General features: G+C 40.6%; 1 protein-coding gene and 1 pseudogene across 1 annotated transcript in view; one reads left to right on the top strand and one right to left on the bottom strand.

The window, feature by feature from the left end:
• The window catches only part of LOC103605862 (nance-Horan syndrome protein-like), a 68,511-nt gene that overhangs the window by 33,842 nt on the left and 9,694 nt on the right, over positions 1–24,975 (top strand). The window contains 7 exon segments of the mRNA XM_008590469.1: positions 12,656–12,718; positions 14,962–15,084; positions 15,087–15,156; positions 17,787–17,918; positions 18,903–21,337; positions 21,339–21,897; positions 22,171–22,297. Coding sequence (XP_008588691.1) covers positions 12,656–12,718; positions 14,962–15,084; positions 15,087–15,156; positions 17,787–17,918; positions 18,903–21,337; positions 21,339–21,897; positions 22,171–22,297 — 3,509 coding nt within the window.
• Positions 7,358–10,396, bottom strand: LOC103605860 (annotated as a pseudogene).

Below are 24,975 nucleotides of genomic sequence, written 5' to 3'. Positions count from 1 at the left end.
TATAAAATATATTTGAGTTCAGCCATATCAATAAAAGGTGAAAATGTGAGTGAACTTATCGTGCCTATTAAAAGAAAAAACTTTCAGTTTGGCTCACAGAGCAAGACCCAACTATATGCTGTATATATGAGACACACCTAAAACAAAGTGATTCAGAAACACTAAATAAAGGGATGGACAAAGGCAAATAGAAACACTAAGAAAGCAATGATAGCAATCCTAATAGCAGACAAAGTAAAATTTAAGCCAAAGAGCATTACATTTGACCAAGAAGGGCACTTTTAATGCTAAAAGCCAAAGTACACACATAAAATATAACACCTATGAATATTTATGCAACAAATAAGACAACAACTACCTTTTGAAGCAAAAACTGCTGGAGATATAAGTAGGTAAAGATAGAAACACACTAGTAACAGATTTTAATAGATCACTCTCAATACAAGACAAATCAAGTAGACACAAGTAAGTAAGGAGATAGAAGACCTAAACAACATTGATAGAACTCTAAGCCCCAATAACAGGGAATACACCTTCTTCTAAAGCACCCATTGAACAAAAATTCACAAAAATTGATTATAAACTAGATCACAAAAATATCAATAAGTTCCGTAAATTAGAAATATTACGAACAGCACTTTCTGATCACAATGCAATAAAACTAGGGATTACTAACAAAAACAAAAAACAGAATGTTCTTCCCACCTGAAAATTTTAAAACCTTCTATTAAATAATTTTTAGGTAGAAGAAAAAATACAAACTTAAAGTATAGAATTTGTTAAAAATAACGACAACAAAAACATTATATAACATACTCTATAGAATACATTAAAGCACTAATCAGGAAAATGTACAGCACTAATCATTTTTATCAGCAAATATATGAAAATCAATTAATTTTCAAAAAAACAGAAAATGACTATATAAAGCAAAAGAAAGCACAAGGAAGGAAATAACAAGATAAAAGTAAGAAATTAATGAGGTAGATCACAGAAAAACAGTAGACTTTAATTAATAAATACAATCCTGGTTGTTTGAAAAACTATGATGAAGAAAAAGAGAAAGCACAAATAAGCAAAATAAGCAATGACAGGGGAAATGTCATTGCACCAAAGAAATTAAAAAATTGTAAGAGACTACTTTGGAGATCTCTGCGTAAATAAATTTGAAACCTAGATGAAATGGATAATTTCCTAGAAGAATAGAGATTGCCAAAATTGACTCCATTAGAGTTAGTAAGCTTAAACAGACTGATTTCCAGAGAAGAAACAGGAGATGTTATTAAGCTACTAAATAGCACCAGGCCCAGATGGTTCCCCAGAGGAATTCTGCTAAACCAATGTAAGTCCACATACTCCCAATGCTCTATAAATTGCTTCAGAGCATTGAAAATGAAGTAAAACCTTCCTATTTCTTTCATGAAGCCAGTAAAGACAGTCCATAAAACAAGAAAGAAAAGTACAGACCGACATCACTCATGATTATTGATTCAAAAACAGTAAATTAAACATTGGCAAACAGAATACAACACCACACTAAGAAATTAATATACCATGACTAAATGGGATTTATTCCAGGAATGGAAGGTTGGTTCAATGTTAGGAAATCTATTAGTATCATATATCGTATTAATAGATCTAAGGGGGCAAACACCTATGATTATCTCCATGGATGCTGGAAAAGCTTTAACTAAGACTCAGGGAAATAGGAATTGAGTGATACTTCACTAACATGGCAAAATACATATACTAAGTTCAAAAGCCAGCACCTTACTTAATGGGGAAACACTAGAGGCATTTCCACTAAAATCAGGAAGAAAGCAAGAATGCTCACCATCTCTCCTACTATTTAGCATCATGCTAGAGGAATTAATCAATGCAATTAGACAAGATAAATCAATTGGAGGCATAAGAATTGGTAAAGAAGTAAACCTATATCTATCTGATGATGATATAATAGTATAACAGGAAAATCCTTAAGAATCAATGATAAAACTAACTCAAGCAATAAAAGGATTCAGTAAGGTAACAGGACATAAACACACAAAAATCAATCCCCTCCATTTACACAAGTGATAGCCACTTAGAAGACTTAATGTTAAAGAAAACCTCATTTACAGCAATAACAAAGAAGATTAAATACTTAGGAATCAATTTACCAGAAATGTGTACAACAGATATGAGAAAAACTTTAAAGCACTCCTAAACACACAAAATTAGACTTTCTCAAATGGAAAGACAGCCCCTGTTCTTGGATGGAAAGATTCAACATTATAAACAAATCAGTTTTTTCTAAGTTAATTTATAAATTTAACACAATCCCAATAAAAATACCAATAGGCCTTATTTAATGCAGTTAGGCCTTCTGATACTAAAGTTCTTATGAAAAAACAGACATACAAGAATAGCCAGGAAAACACTGAAATAGGAAACCTATGAGTGGTGATTAGCCCTACCAGATATTAAAATGTGTCTGAAGCCTCAGTAATTATAACAGTGTGGTATGGGCACATGAACAGACAAATATACCAGTAGGGTAGAATGCAGAGTCCAGAAATAGACCAGAGTATATGTGACAACATAAGATAAAGGTGACGTCACAAATCATTGAGGCAAAAGACGGAGTTTTCTTTTTTTTTTTTTTCCTTTTTGTCTTTTTTTGTGACCGGCAACGGATCGCAACCCTCAGTGTCACGCCCGTACCAGACCGGGACCGGCAACGGGAGCGCAACTCTCGGTGTTGTGTCCGCACCTCGCTCAGCCAGTGAGCGGCCGGTCTGTATGTGGGATCCGAACCCTCGGCGGGAGCACCATCGTGCTCCCAAGCAGTGCACTGTAGCAGTGCGTCACCGGGCCGGCCCCAAAAGATGGAGTTTTCTAATGATGCTGGAACAACTGGGTAGCCATTTGGTAATAGAAAAATTTTGACCAGAATTTCTCAGCCTCAGTACTGTTGACATTTCGGTCCAGATAATTCTTTGTTGTCAGAGCCATCCTGAGCATTGTGCAATGTTTAGCAGCATGCTCAACCTTTACCTACCAGATGCCAGTGGCACCCCTGCCCTGACTTGTGACAACACAAAATGTCTCCAGACATTGCCAAATATTCCCTGAGGGGACAAAATCACCCCTGGTTGAGAATCATTTAATTAGGTCCATACCTCATTCCATACACAAGAATAAACTCCAAATGGATCAGGGACCTAAACATAAAAAATAAAACCATACAAGTACTAGAAGAAAATGTACATAAATTATTTTTTATCGCAGTCTAGGAAAAGGCTTTTCTAACTCTGACTCAAAAATACAGAGACACTAAAATGAAAAGTTTGATAAATTTGAATAGGAAATATTTTTGCATGCCTAAACACCATAAACAAATTACAAGATGACGATGACAACAACAAGAACAAAAAAAAAAAAAAAAAAAAAAAAAAAACTGAGAGAAAATATGTGCAACAGTAAAAGGGCTAATATCTGTAATGGATAAATAACTCTTAAAAATTGAGGTAGAGAAAAGAGCAAAAACCTGGAATTAAAAATGGGGAAAAGATGTAAACAGACAATTCAGAAAAAATATAAAAATGTTTCTTAAACTTAAGAAAAATTGTTCAAACTTACTCATAATTAGAAATGCAAACAACACTGAGATACCATTTATCACCTATTAGATTGGCAAAAGCTAAATAATATGGCAACATATTCTCGAAAGAAAGTGACCGGAGACACTGGGTACTGATCAAGCTTTATTAAAGGAAAAGAATCCACCGGGCTGCCCTCAAAATGGAGGACAGCACCAGGTGGGGGGTTGAGAGAGCTTATGTAGGGCACCAAGGGCTGGCTGATACCTTCAAGGAGAGGCATTATGCTGGTGCCGAAGCTAAGGGACCAGGGTGGAGAACTGTGCCCTTGCGGAAGCAAAAGGGTTTCTGTTCTGCAAAAGTCACAAGGCTTCTCCTAAAGGGAAGGGGGAGGGGTTTGGTGCTGGAGTGGAAGACAAGACCAGTGGGTATTTTGTGCTTATTGTGTGCACAACAGTGCCGGTCACGTCCAACATCCATCAATTCTGTTGGTGAAACTGTGGGGATACATATATTACTCATGGAAATTCAAACTTGGGTCCAATCTATCTAGAGGAGAATTTGGTAATACCTAACAAAACTACAGACACACTTACCTTTTGCCCCAGCAATCCCACTAAAGATACCCCTCCAATAACACAAAAAGTGTATGCATTGCAGCACTGTTTACAATTATATACTATTGGAAACTGCCAAAATGCCTATACACAGAAGATTGATGGAGTAAACTACAGGACATCCATACAACGGTGCACTGTGCAGCTGTGAAAGCATGAGGAAGGTCTGTATGAACTAATAAAGAATGATTTCCAGGACATCCTCTTAAGTGAGAAAGGCAAAGCCCAAAAGAGCATCTATAATACACTATCCTTCATGTTAGAAAGAAGAGTAGATCAGAAAATACACAGTGTCCACATATTTGCATTAAAGAATTAGAGTCAATTCTGCTATCACACAACGTATGCATACCTAAAAATCTCCATACTATGCAAAATTACACAATAAAAACCAAAGGGCTTCTGGGGAAAACAAAGTTAGGGGCACAACACTCAAAAATTTCTTCCATCACACACACACACATACACACACACACAAAGATAGGAACCTAATAAAAAACAGTAGCACATTTTATTGATGCTAAGTGGTTAAGAAATACATAAGTCCTACATAATTGGCAATTTACCTAGAAAAGTCCTGAAGTTGCCTTGTGCGAGTAGATGTCGGTAGGGCTGCAGCTTGCGAGTTACTGGGAAGGGGTGGAAGGAGGGTTATCTGAAATCAGAGGGAAAGTTGTAACACCAGGTGTGGATGGGCTCCTAACAGATGGGCTCCTAACACACGAGGTGAACTGAGGTGGCTGGCAGACATTTGAAGTTTGTGTCTTTTGTGTATTCTTTCACAGCTCAGTTCAGCTGGGTGCAGTTGCTGTGTTCACCTAGGGTTTCTTGCCTATGAAATTGTGCATAAGCAGACATGAAATTCATGTTATGCTCAAATCATTCTCCTACGATATCAATTGCACTGGAACAAACTCGAGATTTCAAAACAAGCATTATAGCAAAATTGACTGCACAGGAAAGTTGAACCGGAAACTAATGATATTGGTTTATCTACCGGAGGTGTGGAAATGGGTGTGCCATGCAGCAAAAGGGAAAGACATAAACTTGGGAAGTTTAAATATGCAAGTCAGAGAGCCTGGGAGGTACCTAACTGGTGCCTATCGACAATTATTCCCTTTTATGCAATTCCTGTATTACATCAGTAGATCACAAAGTCAGAATGATACTTGAAAGAAGAATTCCTCATTCATTTATATTTGAGTTATCCCACCTGGCCACTCCCCTGTTCTGGACCCCTTGCCCATTGTTTTAGAGTGATATTCTTCACCCATTCCCTCCCTAAAGAATTGTGTGTACATTTTCTTTCCTAAGCAAGGAAGCAAGCAAGTTGGCAATGAGTCCAGAGAAAGTCAGCTGGGACAGATATGAGGGTACTTCAAAAAGTTCACGGCAAGATTGGTATCATCTTTTAATTCTATTTTTCCATGAACTTTTTGAAGTACCCTTGTATACTCATATGAGTGAAGAGGCTTACACAGCAGATGTTAGAATGACAACACCCTGATTCAGTGAGGTCTAAACTAAGCTGACTTTGTCAAAGAAGCTGCTCTGGCTTCCTGAAAGGTCTGCCATTCCTCAGGTTGTGCCACCAATGCCAGATTCCATGTTCTAAGGGATTAGCAGTTGTCTACACAAGGAGCTAGGAAGCCAATGTAACCAGGCAGCTAATGCTGCCACATTCGATGCTTTGGACCCCTACCTTACTAGGAGCTGTCTATAGCTTCCAGTGGAATCATTTGCCAAGTGTAAAAATCTTCAAGACACTGAGGACAATCTTTAAATCTTGGACAGGGTAATTAGGTACTTCCTCACCAGTAATCTCTCTACCTGGAGGTGTGAAGTGAAAAGCATTCCAGAGCACATAGCACTGAGGCACAAATGATGCTGCAGAGGTGTGAATACAGGAGGCTTTATAGGGGCCCCAGCCTCCTTGTTAAAAAAACCATGAGAAAGTCCCCAAGCATATTGTCAGAGCAGCCATTCTGATAGTGACGGTGCCCCCAGACTAAGCAAACCTACATGCATCTGGGTATTTTCTGATGAATCAACACTATACTAACAAGAGTAGCCATGTAGGTATGTATGTGGCAAATCAGGAGCCAGCATAGAGTGACCTGGGCAAGCTACCTAGAACACCTCGCTCTACACCTCTCACCTTTCAACAGGAGTATCAGCCCTCTGATGACAGAATGGGACCAACAGACCAGCACATTCTTCTAAGAGAAGTGTGGGTTCCTCAAAAGCTCCTGGGAAGACAATATCCTGGAGGACCTTTTTTTTTTTTTTTTTTTGCTTTGCAGTTTTTTCACAGACTCTTTCTTCTTATTCCATGATGCCTATTAAGTAATAAAGCTCAGTGCCTGCAGACGCCTTTTTTTTTTTTTTTTTTTGTGGCCGGTAAGGGGATCGTAACCCTTGGCTTTGTGTCATAAGCACCGCGCTCAGCCAGTGAGGACACTGGCCATCCCTATATAGGATCCGAACCTGCGACCTCGGCGCTCCCAGCGCCACACTCACCCAAGTGAGCCATGGGTTCAGCCCTGGGTGACCATTTCTGAGTGAAGGGAGATAAAAACTGCCAGACCACAGAACTATCTTGCCAAATCAGAAACATATTTAACAGGCAGAGCTTGGGGTGCCATACAGAGCAGAGGGGATTTTGAGGATTAATAGAAAGCAGGGAGACAAACGTCAAGTGAGGGATAGGTTGGGTGACAGAGAAGCAGGAAGCAAAGGACTTATGGAGAAAGGTTGAAGGAGTTGCAGAAGGCTTGTGGGAGGGAAGGCAGCATGGCTACAGCCGACATCCGGTTAAAGAGCTTGGCTGGCTGGCTGTTGGTGTGATTCCCCCTCACCTTCCCAGACTGGATGGACATGTAGCATTCAGCAGCAGAATGGGGAGCTGATACTTAGAAATGGAGACCGGTGCATGGACACTGAAGAGAAATCGACTGGGTGTGCCATTCTGTAATACCCTGTTCATACCAATCGCGAGTTTGTGTTGACAGAGCACATCTGGGGTTGTCATGCAGAAGCAGTGGTGTTTTTGGGGAAGGAGTATGATGGGCTGGAGGTGGGGCTGGTGAACAGGAGGACACTCAAGGTCCAGTTCTTCAATACTGGAGAGCAAGGAACAGTTTGGTCTCAGCCCTTTGGTCAATAAATTGGAATGTTCATTTTCTGTTCTATGCTCACCTTCTCCAAAACCTTAACAAATCCTGTGAAGGATATGGCACTGTCCCCATCCCCATCGGCCTCCTCGATGGTCCTGTCTGCAATGATGCCCAGTTGCTCATCTGGGATATTCACTCCAGCCATCGTGCACAGCACCTGTAACAGCTCACTGTGGGAGCTCTTGACATGTTTACCCAAGTCAAATAGTCAAAAATCAAAGTGCGGTTTGTTGCTTCAGCTAAGTAGTTCTGATCCATTGACATCTTTCCTCTTTTCATCATCGTCAATGGGTTCAAACTGAGCCTAGATTCTTATGAATCCATGGAAGTTCACCCGGTCCTCCCCATTTGGAAAGAAAACACTGATGATCTGGTCCTCCTGTGGGTTGATGGCAAATTCTGGAATCTGCTGGAAATCTTCCTAACTGAGAGTCCCGTTCTCTCCTTTGTCCAGGCTGGTATACCAGCTAGAGGTGGATGCTCTGAATGTGGGAAAAGCCAGTTTCTTTGATTGCCTGGAGCTCTTCCTTCTGCAGTAATGTGGAGGCCTGAGACCCTATCCCTGAGCCAGGAGCTCCTCTAGGAGCAACCCTGCCAGGAGTAACAGTGTAAAGCTAAACACAGAAAGAATTGTATAAAAAAATGTGCTCTAATTAGTAACTATTTTTCACAAGGGAATGAGCTAGCAATTCTGAAACTGTATGTGTACTAGGATTGAGCAAATAAATAAATTTGTATGGTGGATAATGACAGTGAGGTTTCCCACCATTGGAGAAAGGAGGTACAAATAAGGAAAATAGGGGGGACTGGAAGGAACCAAGGGGTGTTATGTTAGATTTTAAAGTGTCAGTATAAGTTTATGCACATATTCAGAAATGTATACATATATATGAAGATGGATAGATATAAAATAAATGTGTGCATGTGCATGTAGCACTATACAGACATAGATTTCACAGCTCTGTCATCTGAGAGGGCCTGAGAAGCAATGACACTCTGGTAACATTGAACACATCTAGCTCCCAGATCTTGTTTCTAAATACCATTCTGTAATGAAAGGCTCTTTGGAAAAAAGATTTATTCCAGGGCTGTATCAGGGAAAATACAAGATGAGCTTGGACTACGTTGTGGAGCCAGAAAGTAAGAAAGTGCTCAAAAAATAATAGGTGGACATGTCAAAAGGGCGCAGAAGCCAACTGAAAGGAGCACCCAATGGCTAAATCTGGGATAGTTTGAGCAATAAAATAAATAATGGATTATGACATACACAATAAGATAAATATAAATGAATACATACTCATATAAATAAATAAATTGAATAGATAGATAGATGGGTAGATGGATAGATGATGGATGGATAGATAGATAGATAGATGATAGATAGATAGATAGATAGATAGATAGATAGATAGATAGATAGATAGTTGGATGATAGATAGATAGATAGATGATAGATAGATGATAGATAGATAGATAGATAGATAGATACATGATAGGAAGGACCACAGGCTTAGGAACCCACAAGATGCAGGAGAAGATAGAGTGTGTCCACATGAGCTCGATACTCTGTTTTGGCTGGTGCCTGGGGTGTATGAATGCAGGGCACTGGCTGTAATGCTTCAACAGGCCAGATCTTGAAGGATCAAATGTCACACTAAAATGTCTGAATTTATTCCATAAGCCTAGCAAATCATTGAAGGGTTTTAAGCACAGAAATAACTATTATCAGAAGGAGCTGTGCTTTCTGACAGTATCGGAGTATATGTGCATAGGATTAATTTCTTCAGTGTCTATAGGTTCCTTTTTGGCCTAGTAGGGAGAGAAGAGCTTGACGTTAGTCTCACACATAAGACTGCAGGAGCAGTGATGCCTATCACACCCGCATTTCCCTCACTTTTTGGTCTTAGCAGACGGTAGATAGATCTTGGAAGCTGGCTGTAAATAGCTAGTGACTTTAACTGTACATATTGTCCCCTCCTAAATGTAATGTTCAGCTTGGGTGTTCTCATCAGTCACGTGCCTTTGTCTGGTCTAGATCTGCAGATACCTGGGCTACGCACCTGCTCTTCCCCTTTGCAAGCCTAAGGCAGACATTCCCAATAGATAACAGCATTCTGTTCCACTGAGTCCACACAGCCACTACTGATCTGTTGGCACCTGAGTTGAAATATCTCCTACTGCTGCATTAGGCCCCTTGAAGACCCTTGAAGCCTAAGTCCCTGCCTAGATTCTGATACCTTGACAGATAGGCAAGGAGGTCATCCTTCCTCAAATGTGGTGAGACTCCAGCAGCCTCACCAGGCTTCCCTCTCCAGGCCTCATCAGAGTGACCCAGGCGTAGGATATCTAATGGTCTCTATGGTTGTGGATGATGGAACCCCTATGGAAAAAGTTGATTAGGTTCCAGAGGAACACTGAGGCCTAAATTCTTATCATCAACAGTAAACTCATTCAACCATATTGACTCTACAGTTATATTCTTTGCCATACTTGATAAAATTATCCAGGAAAGAATATCAGAGATTCTTTGTTATTTCATAGCCTGATAATGGTTTTCCACTTATCACATTGCAGTATCAAGGAATTTTAAAATAAAAGACTGAAGTCAAATCACACTCTTCTTTTTACCAAAAAGGCGCATCTGAAGGTCAGGGTGCATTCCAACAGCCTTATTGGGAAGTAAATGGAGGAAATCACTTAAACTAGGACCCAGACCTCCTTAGTCATAGTCCAGAGCTATCAACAACAACCATGTTTACTTTTCCTTTTTCTATCAAGAAGAAAAAAGTGGGTCTCATGAGAGAGCAGCTAATGAGAAAAACCAAACTGACTTACAAAAGAATTAGAAGACTGAGAACGAAGTTCTGAGCCAGGAGAGAACAAAGACTCGAGCTGGCAGGAGGGGCATTTCAGTAATACTTGACCAGGCCTGCGATGAAGACCTTCTCACTGCTGCACTGTCTTTCCCATACCCAGCTCTGTCTTCTCTTACCCATCCTTCCCCATCCTTACCTTTCTCCATGGGTTCTATTCAAGATTTTCAGTATTCTGTTGGTTTACAATAGACTTGAGATTGAGGAATGCTGATCAAGCCTTTGCTCTGCTATAAAAGAATTACGCACATTCGCAGCAACCTAGACAAGTCTGTATTACTTTTATAAAAATATATTCAGGGTTTTGCAGGCTCCCTTAAAGGCATTCTGTTCTTTTATGACCTCTGTCTAAAAATGCATCTGTCCATCCAAATTAAATCTTTCTTGCTCCTGTTTAGGTGTTTCCCTTTAATCTCAGCTAATTTGCTTCTTTAAACCAGTTAAGGTAAAAAAAAATCTGTCTTTGGTATGAGAATCTTGGACATACAAATTCTTATCCAATCCCAAACCTCCAATTCCTCCATTCTGCTTAAATAAATAAGTTTGAATCCTTAGCCTAAATAAACAAGTTTGAATCCCTCCAATTCCTCCATTCTGCTTAAATAAACAAGTTTGAATCCTTAGCCAAACCTGCCAGACTCTGCAATTGGGTCCTAACTTTCCTTTCCAAATGGAATTCTCACAAATCCTTTGCACAGACCTTAGATCTCAGCCAAACCAAGCTATAGGTGGTTTTCCAGAAAATATTTTGCACTTTAAAAACAATATCTCTACTTGGAATTCCCTCTTTCTCATTGTGGCCTTTCATTTATTTTTTTAAAAAATGACTAAACACCTACTATTAATAAGTTCTAGGTACAGAAATGACTGAGACATAGTTTTTGCCATCCCGCATACATGGATACCAGAGGCAATTGTACTATATTGACTATAAGGTGTTCATACCTTACTGTTGGAGTGGGGTGGGGTGGTAGGATTAAACTTCATGGAAAAGGTAACATTGAGAAGGCTTTGGAGGATGGAGTACAGTTTTGATATGAATACCTTAAAGAAAAGGACCACAGGCTTAGGAACCCACAAGATGCAGGAGAAGATAGAGTGTGTCCACATGAGCTCGATACTCTGTTTTGGCTGGTGCCTGGGGTGTATGAATGCAGGGCACTGGCTGTAATGCTTCAACAGGCCAGATCTTGAAGGATCAAATGTCACACTAAAATGTCTGAATTTATTCCATAAGCCTAGCAAATCATTGAAGGGTTTTAAGCACAGAAATAACTATTATCAGAAGGAGCTGTGCTTTCTGACAGTATCGGAGTATATGTGCATAGGATTAATTTCTTCAGTGTCTATAGGTTCCTTTTTGGCCTAGTAGGGAGAGAAGAGCTTGACGTTAGTCTCACACATAAGACTGCAGGAGCAGTGATGCCTATCACACCCGCATTTCCCTCACTTTTTGGTCTTAGCAGACGGTAGATAGATCTTGGAAGCTGGCTGTAAATAGCTAGTGACTTTAACTGTACATATTGCTCCGATGGTATTTTCCCTGGAGCAAATCAGCACAGCACCTGGAATGTAGAATGATACAGCTATTGACCACAGCAAATTCTTTCCCCCTCTACACCCATTTTCAGGGATCACCAGAGGCAGTTTGCTTTTGCAACCACGTCAGCTCTCCTCCCTGCCATAACATAAGTTACAGAGATCATTATCATCTAGACACCCCACAGAATATCACTCCAGATCATATTTTCCTGATTAGCCTCAGGACAGGAAGTAGCAAGGACTTTAGATGCCTTAGACACCAGCAAGCCAGAGGGCGAAAGCTTGGTACCGTGTGTTTTATCAGTCAGGGTCCAGACACGAAAACACAAACCACACCAGCTGTTTTAACAGGGAATTTAATACAAGGATGTTATGAGAAGACTGACAAGGCAAATGAGAAACTTAGATGACACCAAGACAGCAACAGGAGCAAGCAAAACAGCTAACGGTCCTAGGGCTGGGGGAACAGAAGGAAGGGACTGGAGTTATTAGAGCAGCCCTACGGTGCTAAAACCCACACCCTCGAAGACGGGCATGGCCTGGTGGTCCTGGTGCCTTGGCAGCTCTGAAGCTCTGAAGGCCCAGAAGAGCTGGGACCCAGGCCTCCGAGTAGGGGATGATGCCTGACAGGTGCTAATGCAGTGGGAGCTCAGAAGAAGGACCACACAGAGCTGGGATCTGGACCTCTGAGAAAGGGGCACGGGATGGCTGGGACTGAAAAACTAATTTAGAAGGAAGAAAGGAAGGCAGGCATTATCCCAGTACCTTCATTCATTAATGTCATAGATTTGGTCTAACCAGGGTACACTGTCTGTTGTGTACACGTTTTTAATCTTTTTTTCTTGTTTTGCATTTCATGTTCATAGTTTAACAGCACCCATTCGCCCTCCCCCACTGAGTGTTGCCACATGACCCCATGGAGTAGAAAGGTACTGGCTTAAGAACATCCCTTCACAGCCCTATCCTGCTCTCTCCAGACATCCTCCCTTTCTTCTCTTTTACCTTTACTGCAGACTCTTATTTCTAACTAACAGTTTGTCTTTTAAATCAATTTAAAGAGTGGTATTTTGCTAATTTAAATTCAATAAAATATAATTTAGACAGCCATGCCATTGGCTTTTGTCCCCATTTTCTCCCCACCCCCGCCCACAAGTTGCAACCCAGGCTCTGTTCAACACAGGCATCACCTAAAGCTGCTCCTGGTCTTTGTACTTCAGAGGAGAGAAATTCCAACTTGCCCTACATTTATCAGAACCGTAAAGGTTCAGCTTCTCCAATCCAAAAAGAGAACAGAACAAAAAGATTCTCTGGCAGCGAGCTGTCCCTGTCACCACTAAATAAAAAGTGCTTTTGGCTGCTGGTCAGAGCCTGTGGTCAGGTTACTATCCTTTCCTTGTTTCCCAGTCCATTGTTATTCAAGGAAGGAATCGCCTACAAAATAAGGCCTCTGGTGGTGGGGGGTTCTCTCTAGCACTTGCTCTCTCTGATGCTAGCTCTCTCTCGCTCCCTTTTTGCATGCAACAAACTTTTTTCTTTTTGGAAGTTACCTAGGAAACAAAGTCTTCTGTGCTCGAACTTTATTTGAGCTATTCGCTTCACTGAGAATCTGCACAAAAGCTGAAGAGAGACATTTGCAATATTTTACTAAAACATTCATGGAGAACACATTTATCCCGAGGAGGGGAATCATATCCTGTCGAGTGCATTGCGGGGCTTTGCAGAAACCTCTGACAAGATAAGTGAATGTGGGGAGTTATTTTAAACAAGTGGCTCTGGAATCTGCTCTTTACGGGGACTTGAGAACAGTCCATTTGACAATATGTGAAGTCCTCTGAGTCAATAGGGCATGATGTTTCCAAGTGTGAGGACAAGAAATTTTTTTTTTAAATGATCCTGATTTTAGGATAGAATATTACTAAAACCTTCCTGGAATAAGAGGAAAACATATTTATTTTATACAGATACACACCTTCCTCCAAATTGTATATTGAAATAAAACTAGGTTGAGTAGTGAAACCTGAGTCTTTTAATAATCTGGTTTAGAAACCCAACTCTGAAATCAATCAACTGGGACAGAGCCATTTTAATAATCTGGGCAAGGAGTTCAACCCTGAAATAAAAGTTAGACAATATTAATGTTTATCGAAGGTTTGGAGGGAGAAATTTCAAATGTCATATGGAAATCAAAGCCTCTAACTACACAGCCGGAAGGAAAGTTTTGCACTGAAAAGCTGAAAGAAAATAAACTAGGACTGTTTTATCCTTCCAAATTTGAAAAAGAAACCCACATAAATCTTTCCCCCCAGTAACAGTATTCATATTTTCCACTACAGTCGGTGGGGGGAAATTCTTCACTTTGGCTTTTTCATTTGCATATAGTGTTGATGAAACTGAGTTTTTAAAATATTATACCCAAATGCCTAATCCCTCAGTGAAGTTAACTCCTTGTGTTTTAATGCAGCCTCTCAGATAAGTTTGGTTTGTCCTTGAGGTGATGTGTTCTGGAATGTCTCCTGACTGCAGCTTTTCTTGCACGTTTTCTGAACCTCTTCATAGGCATCTAACTCTTTTTTTCCTTGATCCTAGTCATCATCATTGAGCGCTCTCAAGACTTTCAATAGAAATTTGTGGCAAGATAGCCAGAAAGTGCATCTAACTTTCACTGGATTAGAGGCCCTAAGTTTTCTTCGGTTGGAAGTTTAGAGATATCTGGTTACCTTGTCTCTCCTCTTAATTCCATTTAACCTGAAAAGCATGTTTATTTAACCCATTTTTTTCTTTTGTGTTACTTGACTATTGAAATAATACTTTCAATTAGTCGTGCTTACTATTTCTAGGAATTCTTCTCTTGTCCTAAAAGCTTATTTCTGACCTCATTTTTTCTTATCTAAACTATGCAATTCCTTAGATGAGTGCTTATGTGCAAACTCTTTTTTTTTTTTTTTTTTTCCTTTTTTTTGTCTCTTTTTCGTGTCCGGCAATGGATCGCAACCCTCAGTGTCGCACCCGCACCTCGCTCAGCCAGTGAGCAGGAACTGGTCTGTATGTGGGATCCGAACCGTTGGCGGGAACACTGCCACGCTCCCAAGTGGCGCACTGTAGCAGTGCGCCACCGGGCTGGCCCTTTATGTGCAAACTCTGATGGCTGAATCTAAATGTACTTTGTTTGCAGTCCCATCCTCCAGAGGATGAAGATACAGATGTCATGTTAGGGCAGAGGCCAAAAAACCCAATACACAATATCCCCTCTACACTGGACAAGCAGACCAACTGGAGCAAAGCACTACCTCTCCCCTGACGCCGGAGGAGAAGATGAAACAAGATGCCCAAGTGATTTCTTTTTGCATTATTCCCTTCAATGTCACTGGTAGCGTTCTGTTTTTTTCTTAAGGGCAGTTGGGTCATATTCTGCATATTCAATATGTTCAAATCCTGTGTTGCTGGGCCCACCAATTAAGAACACCATTTTGTAAACAAGGAATACCTTTTCCATCAAAATACAACCTGGAAGATAGGCTTTTGTCAGATTTTGAACATCAATTTGCATATGTTCTGCTGGGCCGCTTTTTATGTAAATGACAGACACTTTCTTTTTGAAAAAAAAAAAAGAAAGAAAGAAAATCACCAAACAGCTCTTTGGTCATAGCTGACAAACAATGGAGAAAGAGGTAGTGATTGATCATATGATAATGATGTGTGGTGCTGCAAGAAAGAAAACACCAAAGCCCCAGGTTTCTAAAACTGCCAGCAATGGTCCTGCAGACCAACTAGAAAGTCTGTTTTCATGCTTCCTAGGATGAAAGTAGGCTTATTTGAAAAGACCATGTGGATTTCCATATTGATTTTAGGGGGTTTTGACCTTAATATATATGGATACGTAGATGAAGTGTGAACCCTATCATAAAACCATCAAGCCTGTCTTCCTTTCACTCTCTGCTTTTCTCCTCCTGTGTATTGAGAGTTTGAATATTAGTCTAGGTAGAATAAAGCCTAGCTGGACTTTTCCTCAAAGTTTATTAGTAGCAATTGTAAATTCCAGAATTGGATCTGGTAATTTTACATGTAAGTAAAAAAATGTAAGCAAGTATTCTAACTCTCAAAGACAGAAATTAAATTATCTATCCATGAAGCTTCTTTAAACATCTCTAATTGTTACATTTTTACTTATTTGTATATTGAAAATGACAAAATACCCACCTTAAGGCTGATTTTCATCTTTGTACCATGTGACTAAAGATTTCATTTTGGACATGGCTATTATTATTAACCCTACTCAGATTTCTGTCACATAATGTAGGTAGCAAATGGACCAGGTATCCGGGACAGATATTCTTTCCTTACTGAAAAAAAAGGGAGTTCTAGTTGATTGGCTGGTCATAAACTGAGAGTTAATTTTCCTGATGACCTATTCGACTTGTAGCATAAATTATTTCAAAGATGTGCATTTATCTGATCTCCATAATCTAAATGGGATTTATTAGGGGTGTTCAGCTGCCAAAAATAGATCATTTTAGCACCCTCTTAAATTAATTTTCAGTTCTGGGAACATCTGATTCTTAGCAGCACCTGCTTTCTTCATGGCACCATAAGTAAAATCTTGTTTTCAAATTTAGTACTGTGATTATGGGCCATTGATTCTCAATTAAGGAAAAGGAAAGATTTTTCCCTTCTGCTTTATTTCAGGAACTCTCAGACTAAAACCTAGATTAGATGTTGATTTCAAGAGCTTTAATGAGAATATTGTTAATGATATGCATGTAACGTACTATGTCTGTGTCTGTATTCCATGTGTTCTATAATTATTAAGATTAGAATGAAGGATTTTAATTTTGGTTGGAACTAAGAAAGGAAAATTCCATTAGTATGAATTCCCTGATAATACCATAATTATTCATCATGTGATGTCTCATAAGGATTTTTCAAAATGAATTCCAGAAACTGTTGGCACTGCAATGCTAAGCAGAATTTAACTGCTTCATTATACAGCTGAACCAAGATTTAACATGCTATCCAGCCTCATGCTTAACAGTCAGGATAATTGATGAGGTGATCAAATTCCAAAGCACAGCATTATAGCTTTCTGAGGCAAAGCTCACTCTGAAAAATCTACAGTGCATGCCTGTGCTAGACAAGAGTCTGAGTTTGTCACCTCCGTTGCATCGTTCCAGTTTTGATAGGACTGCATATAGTGTCATTAATGTGATTATGGAGAGAGAAACTAAGGAGCATCATGGTTTGCCCCCTGTGTTTACAAAACCAAGCAAACAAATGGTATAATGACTGGGAATTCCAGCTTTATAGTTGGTACAGAAGATGGATCTATTTAAGTGCAGAACTGGGGATTACCCTACATGTTTATTTTACTGATAAGATACCTGATGCTAAACCAAGAAGCATCCAATTCAATCAGCAGAAGAAAGTGGACAGAATTAGGTGATAATTAAAAAAAACAAATCCCTAGACTGTTGACTTACCTCACAGCAAGTGTGTGCCTGGAGGGGAAGGTTTGGGCATAGGAAGTAGAGGGGGGAAATAACAAAGACACTTTTAATGAAGAAATGGGTCAAGATATGTTAGCTGAACTAATCCAGGTTAACATCTTGGCTACTGATGTACTATGCAAAGGTATCAGTTTCAGAGAGCCCAGAAATAGACCAGTAAATAATAGTAACTAAATAATAGTTATAAATCCTTAAAGAGCCATTTCTGTGTGAGCATGACTTTTTTTTAATGTCTTTTTCTCTTTCTTTTGATTTTCCTCCTTTGCTTGTTACTTTTGGCAGTGCAAGCTGTTGTGGAGAGCTGCATTTAGAAGTAAAGCTTAATGTATTGCAGCACAATTTAAATAAGAGCTGAATAAGGGCTCCCTTATATTTGTTCACAGGCTTAATCCAAACTCTTCCCTTACTTCCAGTCAATAAATATCACTGTGTTCCAAGCAAATGAAAATTTGTTTGCCATTTCTAAAGACTAATGAGACCTATGTGTGGGTTACAGGAGTTGGTTTTGACACAGAAGCTCGCATATGCTGCTCTCTGGTTCATTCACAACCTATGCTTCAGCGGAGATGAAAATTAAAAAGGAGAAAAACCATCTTGGGTATCCCCAGGAGAGTTCAACAAGAAATAGGTGTGGTATAAAAAATTGTAATGGTTCATATTTTGTCTAGTGCAGATTCTAAGATGAAATGGAAGCCGGCCTTCAACTGGTTTCCTTAGAAATATGAAACATTTTAATTGGAGAGGTTTTGAAATTGGGTATGTCCTGTAGCCAGGTGGTATTACTTCTTAACTCTCTGTTCTCGATGGTGAAGGTTTGGGTTGACCTTATAGATTTAGGCATATACGTTCAGGCCTTATGGCTGAAATGTAATATTTTGATAATTCCTTAAAGTTTTTAAGGGTAGAAACTGTAAATAAAAAGTAACAGGATTCAATGAAAGACTTTATTTTTTTTGCAAAAGTGTAACTTTATTTGAAGCAAGATATGCTTTCATGGCATTAATTACTTTAAAAAGTAAATTTTAAGCATACTCTAATAAATTTTGAATATCGATAATATGATACCCTTGGTGGCATTTTTTTCAATTTTTTTTTTCTGTTCAATGTGTTTAGAATATCTCTGCCTGTGTTTTTTTAGTATTATTATAACAGCAGCTCTTGTACACGAGGTTTTTATTCTTTATAATGAAGTATATAATTTTTATTCCATTATGTTTATATAACAAAATAAAAATGAAGAGTAGTGGCCAAGAAGATAAAATGTACTTTAGTTCTTTAAAAGAGTAGTCACTTATTAGGGCAAACTAATATGATACTGAAAAGAGACATAATTCACAAAAGATAAAAAAGCCTATCTTCCTTTAGTATATATACATACATACATATATAGATGTATATATCATACTTATATATGTACACGCACACACTCACACACACAGATTGAGAGAGAGATTCCCCAAAGCATTTTAACTTTCTCCTAATTTTAAATATTGATGTTTTTCTGTAAGAAAAGCTCTACCATGCCAGCACAACAGATTTGTGGACATATCTTGGAATGGCTATCAGTCTGCTACTGTGCAAAATATCTCACTGTACATTCCATGTTCCCTAGATTCTGATGAATTGCCAGTGGCCAGAGAAGGGAATGTCATTGTGCACACAAACCCAGACCCCTCCAACTCTGCCAACAGGCAGTGCGGAACCAGGGACTCTGAGTGCCAAACCGAGGACATTCCAATTGCTGCCCCCTCCAGCAGGAGAATCAGAGCTCAGAGGGGCCAGAGCATTGCCACTTCCCTTTCTCATTCCACTGGCAACATTTCTGCACTGGCAGACAAAGGCGATGCCGTGTTTACTACTGCAGTGAACAGCCGCACAAGATCTCGCAGCCTGCCCCGGGAGGGTAATAGAGGTGGGGATGCTGAGCCCAAAGTCGGTGCTAAACCCTCAGCATATAAAGAGGGAGATCCTTTCATGGGTGACCATGAGAGGACCCCTAATGACTGCAGTGAGGCTCCAAGCAGTCCAAGCACACAGGAACGCCAGCCTGCTCTGGGCCTGGCCTGTTCTCAGCATCTTCACAGCCTGCTGCACAAGCTAAGTGAGAGAAGGAAGTCGTGTCTGTCCCAAATGGCTGCCAACTCTGGCAGGTGCGATATCTCCTCCAACTCAGACACCTTTGGAAGCCCCATCCACTGCATCTCTATGGCTGGCGTCCTCCTCAGCAGCCACATGGATCAGAAAGACGACCAGCAGTCATCCAGTGGTAACTGGAGTGGGAGCAGCTCCACGTGCCCCTCACAGACCTCGGAAACAATCCCTCCCGCAGCTTCTCCTCCGCTCACTGGCTCTTTGCACTGTGACTCGGAGTTATCACTAAACATGGCCCCTCATGCTAATGAGGAAGTCAGTGCCTTTTTCGTGACAGAGCAGTACAGTGACCACTTAGATAAGGTGAGAGGTCACCGGGCAAACTCCTTTACCTCCACCATCGCAGATCTGCTGGATGACCCCAACAACAGCAACACAAGCGACAGTGAGTGGAATTACCTGCATCACAATCACAATGCCTCCTGCCACCAGGATTTTAGTCCTGAGCATCCCAAGGCATATGGCCTGGGCTGCCCGAGCTTCACAAGCATGGCCACTTATGACAGCTTTCTGGAAAAGTCTCCATTGGACAAAGCAGACACTAGCTCCCACTTTTCGGTAGACACAGAAGGTTACTGTACCTCCATGCACTTTGACTGTGGTCGCAAACGTAATAAGAGCTATGTCTGTCACTATGCAGCCCTAGGCCCAGAAAATGGCCAGGGTGTTGGGGTTCCTCCTGGTCTTCCAGACTGTACCTGGCAGGACTACTTAGACCACAGGAGGCAGGGGAGCCCAAGCATCTCTTTCAGGAACCAAAGGCAAAGCCAACCCCACCCAAACGTAGCCTCATCATTAAGGAAGTCCGATGGAAACACAGACATTTCTGAGAAGAAAGAACCAAAGATAAGCAGTGGTCAGCACCTGCCTCACAGTTCCAGGGAAATGAAGCTGCCTTTTGATTTCTCCAACAGGCCTTCTCGAATGGAAAATGCCAATCTTCCCACCAAGCAAGAACCTTCTTGGAAGAACCAGAGTGAACACGGTATTAAGGAACCTCAGTTAGACACTTCAGATATTCCACCATTCAAAGATGAAGGTGCTGAATCTACTCACTATGCAGACCTCTGGCTTCTAAATGACTTGAAAACAAATGATGCCTATAGATCTTTATCTAATTTGAGCACTGCTACGGGTACTACAGTTATCGAATGCATCAAATCTCCAGAGAGCTCTGAATCCCAAACATCCCAATCAGAATCAAGAGCCACCACCCCATCTCTTCCTTCTGTTGACAATGAGTTTAAACTGACTTCACCAGAAAAGCTGGCTGGCTTTGCATCTCCATCAAGTGGCTATTCAAGCCAGTCTGAAATGCCAACATCCTCTTTCCCTACAGCTTTCTTTTCAGGTCCGCTGTCTCCTGGAGGTAGCAAAAGAAAACCTAAAGTCCTAGAAAGGAAATCCTCACTACAGCAACCCTCTTTAAAAGATGGAGCCCTATCACTGAGTAAAGACCTTGAACTTCCAATTATACTTCCTACCCATCTTGACCTAAGTGCTCTTCATAATGTCTTGAATAAACCATTCCACCACCGTCATCCACTGCATGTTCTTGCTCATAAGCAGAACACAGTGGGAGAAACACTGAGGTCAAATCCTCCACCATCCTTTGCAATTACACCAACAGTACTGAAATCTGTTAACCTTAGGTCCATCAGTAAGTCTGAAGAAGTTAAGCAAAAAGAAGGCAACAGTACAGATCTCCCCTACTTAGAGGAAAATGCTCTCATGATGGCTGCCTTGTCTCCAGGTAAGATTAAGCCACATACAGCAAAGAAATCAATGTCACATCAGTACTCCACTGAAGACACCAAACTGTCCTTTTTAGACTCCTCTGCAATTCAGATGGGACCAGATAAGCTATATTTAGAAAAAAAAAAAAAAACCAAAACCTACTTTTGATATGAAGAATCATTGCAATCCAGAAACTGTAACCTCAGCTGGTAGCACTCTTCTAGATGCAAATGTCACAAACGACCAAATTCATATGGACAGTGAGCCTATTCCAGGAAACACACCAAATAAAAACTGTGATTTTTCTACAGAAGGATTTCAGAGGGTCTCTGCTGCCCACCCAAATGACTTGGATGGTAAAATAGTACTATACAGACCTGGTCCAGATGGAACCCGAGAGCAGGTACAGAAGGCATTCTCTGTAGATTGTGAGGAAGTCGCACGACCTGAATCTGGGGATGTAATCATATCTCAGTCAAACTCAGCAATTAGAGCAGCAGACTTAAGCAGTCAACTTAAGCATCAACTCATTATGAGCCACCACCACCACAAAGTGCCTGGGAATTTCAGCTGTGAATCAGAGGTGACAACGGTAAATCTGTTCCTTGAAAAATGTTCCAAGCAGGAAAATATTGTTTTAGGTATTTCACCCAAAAGTGCCTCTGATAATGGCAGAGTGGAGGAGACCCAAGAAGGTGTAGATGAGGCTTCATTGAAAGGTCAGTCGTTGATATCTTTGTCACAATGGAAATGCATCCCATGGCACTTCCTGAAGTTTTTCTTTCTTACAGTCCTCACAATAGTGTACGGCCCTGGGTGATGGTTTGCCTCCGCTATTTCTTTTCACTTATTAAAACAATTGAGATAAAAGCTTTTGTTACTGAGGGACTAAGCTTTGACAGATAATCCCATTTTAAAAAATGGCAGTAAGGTAACTCCTGTCTGTTCCCTGAGTTACTTACTCCCCAAAATGTTTCTGTTCTTATTTTAAGAATCATCACCAAGCGATGACTCTGTCATTTCACCACTCAGTGAAGACTCTCAAGCTGAAGCGGGAGGTGTGTTCATGTCTCCAAACAAACCTGGAATAACTGATGATTTATTCACAGTCATTCACAGGTGAGGCAGCACTACCAAGTCCCCCCAAACAAAAAGCACAACAAAGGTTTTGCTTTTTAAAGTGCTTTTCATCAAATGCAAATATGGGAAAGCCTTTCACACTAGTAATTCATTCAGCAAAAGCAAAAGCAGGCAAAGAAGAATTAGTTTCCAAATCAAATTGGTAGATTTATATGTAAGTTAGGAAGTGTGAATCTTTCTATACATTTAGATAGTCCTCGACTTCCAGTCAAGATGGTGGAATAGACAGTCCCTAGCATAACTCTCTCCCACAAATCAACCGATTTAAACTATAAAAACACAACATCAAGTGCATACAGAATGGGGAGACATCCAGTGGGAGAGGCAGAATCTCCACAGAGACCACAAGCCCTGTGGGGCTGCTGTCACATGATCCAGCAGATAGGCTTCACCACTGCCACCCAGCTACATTCCCAGCCTGGCCCAGTGCACACACAGTGGGGAGATGTCCAGCATGGGAGGCAGAGGCTCCACAGAAGCCACACATCCTGTGGGGCCACCACTGCGTGATCCAGCAGCAGCTTGGCCCAGTGCACACAGAGCCAGGAGACATCCAGCAGGGGAGGCAGAAGTTCCATAGAGACCACACACCCTGTGGGTGGGCTGCTGCTGTGCGATCCAGCAGCAGGTAGGCTTCACCACTGCCACTCGGCTCCATCCCAAGCCCAGTCTAACGCGCACAGAACAGGAAGACATCCAGCAGGGGAAGGGGAAGCTCCACAGAGACCACATGCTCTGTGGTGCCTCCACGTGTCCCAGCAGCCTGGCCCAGAGTGCACGGAACAGGGAGAAATCCAGCACAGGAGGTAGAAGCTCAGCAGAGACCACACACCCTGCAGTACCACCCAGTGACCCAGCAGCCCGGCTGAGTCCAAGCTGACCAGAGAGGTGGCTCCCCGGAGAGACCCAAGACCCAAGGCAACCACACATGCAAGGCACTAGTGGCCAACTGTGCAGTCACTGAGGTAGTCATATCAAATTGACAACCACAGCAACATCATAGTCTGACAATAGTGTCAAACCTGTGGACTGTGAAACCTCTTGCCACAATGAATAAACATCAAAGAAAAGATAACAGAAATATGAAAAATCAAGAAAGTACACCACCAAAGGGTAATAACTCTCAAGCTCTAGATCCTATAGAACAAGAAGCCCTTGAAATGACTGACAAAGAATTTTGAGTGATAATTCTAAGGAAACTGAATGGGATATAAGAAAACTCAGCTAGACATCATGATGAAATGAGGAAAAGTATACAGGACCTGAAAGAAGAAATGTAAAAGGAAATCAATGCCCTGAAAAAAAATGTAGCAGAACTTGCCAAACTGAACAATTTATTCAGCGAAATAAAAAACACAACAGAGAGTTTAACAAGCAGGCTTGTGGAAGTTGAAGAGAGAACCTCTGAACTTGAAGATTGGCTGTTTGAAATAACACAAGCAGACAAAAAAAGAAAAGAAAAAAGAATCAAGGGCATTGAAGAAAATCTGAGAGAGATATCAGACAACCTTAAGCACTCAAATATCCGAGTCATGGGTATTCCAGAAGGGGAGGAAAAAGGAGATTGCATTGAAAACATATTCAACAAAATGGCAGAAAACTTCCCAGGTGTAGGAAAAATCACAGATCTTCAGATCCAGGAAGCTCAACGATCTCCAAACGTATTCAACCCAAGACATGTTATAGTCAAATTGGCCAAACTCAAAGACAAAGAGAGAATCTTAAAAACTGCTAGAGAGAAGCATCAAATCACCTATGAAGGAGCCCCAATCAGACTAACATCAGACTTTTCATCACAAACCCTAAAAGTCAGAAAGGAATGGGATGATATATTCAAAATACTAAGAGACAGAGATTGTCAGCCAAGAATACTCTACCCTGCAAGGCTATCCTTCCGAAATGAAGGGCAAATAGTATATTTCTCAGACAAATAAAAACTGTGGGAGTTCACCACCACACAACCACCCTTACAAGAAATTCTAAAGCGAGGCCTGGGTTTGGTACCTGAAAAATAACTACCACTGCCATAAAAACCCAAGAAAAATCAAAACCCACTAGTATAATAAAAATGGCATTCATGAAGAGAAAACAAACAAACAAACAAAAAAGCTATCTACAACCCAAGGAACCAACAAAAACAGAAAACAAACAGTAAACCAGAAAGGAAGGAACAAAAGACACCTAAGACAACCAAACAATAACAATAAAATGCTATGAATAAATCAACACTTTTCAATAACAACTCTTAATGTAAAAGGTGTAAATTCCCCAATCAAAAGACACAGACTGGCTGACTGGATTAAAAAGGAGGACCCAACTATATGTTGCCTTCAAGAGACCCACCTCACCCATAAAGACTCACATAGACTAAGAGTGAAAGGATGGAAAAAGATTTACCATGCAAACAGAAAAGAAAAATGAGCCAGAGTACCTATTCTTATATCTGATAAAATAGACTTTAAACTAAAAACCATAAAAAGAGACAATGAGGGACACTATGTAATGATAAAAGGATTGATCCATTGAGAAGACATAACAATCATAAATATATACCCAATGTCAGAGCAGCCAGATTTAAAAACAAACTCCTTTAAACATAAAGAAGGAAATAGACACTAATACCATAATAGCAGGGGACCTGAACACCCCACTGTCAA

This window comes from Galeopterus variegatus, unplaced genomic scaffold (genome assembly GCF_000696425.1).
Source record: "Galeopterus variegatus unplaced genomic scaffold, G_variegatus-3.0.2 Scaffold6126, whole genome shotgun sequence".
Taxonomy (NCBI): Eukaryota; Metazoa; Chordata; class Mammalia; order Dermoptera; family Cynocephalidae; genus Galeopterus; species Galeopterus variegatus.
Note: the sequence above shows the minus strand (reverse complement) of the source record. Positions and strands in the feature narration are given on the sequence as shown.